Here is a 4,034-nt window from a genome sequence, read left to right as displayed (position 1 = left end):
GTTATATTTGAATATCAAAGAATTATAACAAATGGTGAATTTGAAGTTAAATTACAAGAGAAAGGAAGTTGTAATGTAAAGTTAATTGGATTATATGTTAAAACTATGGGAAATAAAATACTTGTTGGAGATCTTATGAAAAGTATTAGTGTTTATTCATTTGATAATAATGGAAATAATAAAAATTGTTTAAATGAAGTTAGTAGAGATTTCTATGCATCTTATACAACTGCAATTGAATTTGTTGATGAAAATTGTTATCTTAGTTCTGATAGTAATTCTAATTTATTAGTATTCAATACAAATTCTACTGGTAATGAATCAGAAAGATTTAGACTTAATAATTGTGCACATATTCATGTTGGAGAATGCATTAATGTAATGTGTAAAGGATCCATTGCACCAACTCATTCAACATATGAAACCATCCAGAAGAAATGTATATTATTTGGAGGAGTTACTGGATACATTGGTGGAATATGTGAAATTCCAAATGAAATATATGATATATTGATTAAAGTACAAAATCAAATTTTACTCCAAATGAAAGGCATTGTTGAATGCACAACACCTGATGAATGGAAAAAAGTTATTGATGATTGGAAACGAATGCCTTCAAGTAATATTATTGATGGAAATATTGTTGAGAGTTATTTGGAAATGTCTAAAGAAAAACAATGTGAAATTGCACATTTAAGTGGAGTTAATGAAGAACAAATAAATGATATCATAGAAAATATGATTAGTCTATTCCATTAATAATTTAGTTAAATTCTATTCTTTTTTACCTATTTTTTAATTAAATTGACTTTATGAACATGTTAATAAACCATTAATCATCTAATAAGTTTGTTATTTATCAAATTCTATTTTGTTGACTTTATTCAAACAATTACTTATGCCATCTATGTTTTTATCTTTTAAGGTCGACTATCATTAAATATAATAGTACATTACAATACACCATCACCTTTAGTTTTATAAAAAAAATAGAAAGAAAATTACTTACAAACAGTAAATAAGTTAACTGAACAAAAAAGACAAAAAATGTAAAATTATAGGAGCTAAGTGAGAGTAATGACTTAAGAGAATAGAATTTAATAAGGCATGACAGCCAATCAATTTCATTAACAAACTTTGTAAGTGTATATGAAATTTAAGAAAATATAATAGTAATATATTATACTTTTATTGTTTTAATCATTTAATCAGTTGACTATTGTTATTGCATTGTGAAATATTCATATTAATTTTTGTTGATTATGAATTTATTAATTCAGTACATTACTTCTTGTTATATTTAGTTATTATTATTTCAATTTATTGTATTACATCACTTTGTTTTATGTTTTTTATATCTTTCTCTATCACTAATTTTCAATTTTTAATTTTATAATTATACTCGTTTTATTCGTGTATTATTTTATTCTCATTTTATTGTTCTGCAACACCAATACTTTTTACGTTATCTTATAAGATTGATAATTTTTTGGATATAAGATAAGTTTATGGAAGTCAATATAAATTATCAAAGTCCAATACCTGTTTTCCAAAATTTATGTTTATAACAATTTGATTTTACAAACATAATTATTTGGCATAGTAAATTTTTTGTTCAATTAAAATTAGTCTTTTGTTCATTGAGAGATTTAAAGTTTTTTCTTTTTCAATAAGAAGTCAAACTATAATTTAACCTTAACTAACAGTCATCAGTTTTAACAGGGTAACTGTTTATCCAGAAAGAGACAATAAAAAAGTAAAAGACCAGTACTGACAAATAATTTCAAACAGTTACATTCACTAAGAAACCCATAAAACACACTCACTGTTTAAATGCAATTAAAGGCGTATGTCTGATATTGATGAAGGACTTCTATAGTCATCAGGAGTGAAAGAGTAGTTTGATTGTTTAATAAATACAATAATAGTTCTAATTTCTTCTAAATATTCTATGTTTCATAATTACTAGGAACTATAAAATAAAAAAACTAAAAAACAACACAATTTATAAAAAAGAGAAGAAATGTTATATTTCATATTTCTTTTAACAGTATTTGCTGAGCAGTGTGTTAATGGTAATTGTAAAAAAGAAGAAGAGAATCTATATCCAGTAAATGGAGTAACTGTAGAAATTGCTGATTGTCTAAGAACATCATTAGATTTGACTGAAAGTTTTACAAATTTGATTAGTGAATGTCCAGAATCTCCTAAAAAGATGTTTCCATTGAATATAACACAATCTAACATTAGACAAATTTTAGCTTCTAACTCATATTTCATTTTTGATTCAAATGAAACAACTATTGGTAAAATGGATATTAAAGGTGATATCGCAATGGTTATTAAAAATGTTAAAGTTAATGTCATTAATGCTATAGAAGGAGAAACAAATATGACAATTCCAAAATGTAAAGAAGCTTGTAGTCTTCAAGTTGATCAAAGTTCTTTTAATTCTTTAAATGATTTTTATATTGGAAATAAAGTAACTATTAATGCAAAATCTATGGAATTAAATTGTTCTAAAGAATATCAATCATCTATTCATATTGGAGCTCATTCTCATATTAAGACTGATAAAATGAATATATCTGGTTTTACTATTATTTTTACTGAAGGTCATAAAAAAGTTAATATGTCAGGTCCACTAATTGTTGCTGATGAATTTACTACAAATAGACCTCTTTCTATCCAAGTTATTGACCGTCTTCGTCCACAACAATGTATTATTGCTATTAAATCCTCTTCATTAAAAAAATATCCAAAGACTATGCAATTTAAGATAGACGATTCATATTTGAACTTTGTTGTTCTTCCAGTAAAAACAGGAAATATTACTGAAGTTTTCTCTCCAGAAAAGAAAGTGTTAATATTTACTGAAGAAAATATTAATAAAATGGAAATTCCTAAAGGATATGAAAAGAAAACTTATGAAGGAAATTATGTTGTTCTTCCTTTAAAAACTGGAATAGAAATCTTCCCATTAGAGGACCTTGATCAGGACTTCATTATTAATAGAACAATTCTTCGTTCTGAAGAATCAAATCAAGAAGTAAGTAGCATGTATTTAATGAGAATTAATGACCAAAATCAAGTAAAACTTGATTTTAAGAATCCTAAGAAATATCTTATTGAAGGTAAAGAACATGGAAAAAAACATAAAACTACTGTTTACCAAATTAACTATTCTCTAAATGAACTTAATGTTAGTAACAATAACCTTATTTATCTTCAAGAATTTAAAAAGAAAACTGATATTGTTTTCCCAATAGAAGGTGGAGAAATAATGTCTATCCCTAACCATTATTTCAGAAAAGGAAATAAATATCCTCTTAAAAATTATGAAGTTTGGAGAATGGATGATGAGGAGTATTTTGTTTTTAACAAATTAACTATCCTCAATATGTTCTCTTTCTTCACTGATGTCGACTATAAGTTAACTCGTGTTGATGATCAGTTATTAATTTGCCATCCTCAAATTATTCCAAAAGAAAAAGAGATGAATGTCACTCAAGTTAACCAAACTCAAGTTAATGAACAAATCAATGATGAACAATTTAATTCTACAAATACAAGAAGTGATGAAGAGAATAAAGAAATAAAAGAAGAAAAAGAAGAAATAACAAAGAAAAGAAGTGATAATGAAAAAGAACAAAATGATGAAATGAAATCATAATTAATTTTTTATTCTTCTTTTTGTGGCTTTTCTTCTTCATTATTTGATGGAGATGGTGTTGTTGATATTTCTTGTGTTAATTTGATAGTTATCTTTTCTTTGTGTGTTCTTTGAATTTTTCTTCTATTCCACCATGGAATGATATACTTTTCAATTATTATCACAACACTTACAATTCCTCCTCCAATCCCAATCATCCACATTATATATTTTAATCCAGAATAAACTACAACTTGTGTGTTCATCATCTCTTGAATCTCTTCTTCTTTCAATCCTTTTCCCATTAAAAACTTTAACTTTGTATCATATGACAACTTACGTACTTCTCTATTTTGTAAAAACTTCTTCACCCTCTCTTTCA

The 4,034-nt window shown here is 25.4% G+C and overlaps 2 protein-coding genes across 2 annotated transcripts in view, besides 3 other annotated features; both read left to right on the top strand.

The window, feature by feature from the left end:
* Positions 1 to 759, top strand: part of EDI_184430 (DNA repair protein xp-E, putative) — a gene marked incomplete at both ends in the record, with an annotated part of 1,087 nt that extends 328 nt beyond the window's left edge. The window contains one exon of the mRNA XM_001733245.1: positions 1 to 759. This exon is cut by the window's left edge and continues 107 nt beyond it. Coding sequence (XP_001733297.1) covers positions 1 to 759 — 759 coding nt within the window.
* A 393-nt stretch (positions 760 to 1,152) lies between these two features.
* Positions 1,153 to 1,209: a sequence feature (AT_rich).
* A 95-nt stretch (positions 1,210 to 1,304) lies between these two features.
* Positions 1,305 to 1,439: a microsatellite.
* Positions 1,440 to 2,023: 584 nt separating this feature from the next.
* Positions 2,024 to 3,673, top strand: EDI_184420 (uncharacterized protein; the record flags this gene model as incomplete). The annotated part of the gene is made up of 1 exon (XM_001735465.1): positions 2,024 to 3,673. One exon carries the CDS (start codon positions 2,024 to 2,026, stop codon positions 3,671 to 3,673), a length of 1,650 nt encoding a protein of 549 aa, XP_001735517.1.
* Positions 3,571 to 3,661: a microsatellite.
* Positions 3,674 to 4,034: the final 361 nt, after the last annotated feature.

The sequence above is a fragment of the Entamoeba dispar genome, genomic scaffold, assembly GCF_000209125.1.
Source record: "Entamoeba dispar SAW760 scf_1105229459173 genomic scaffold, whole genome shotgun sequence".
In the NCBI taxonomy this organism is placed as follows: domain Eukaryota; phylum Evosea; order Mastigamoebida; family Endamoebidae; genus Entamoeba; species Entamoeba dispar.
Note: the sequence above shows the minus strand (reverse complement) of the source record. Positions and strands in the feature narration are given on the sequence as shown.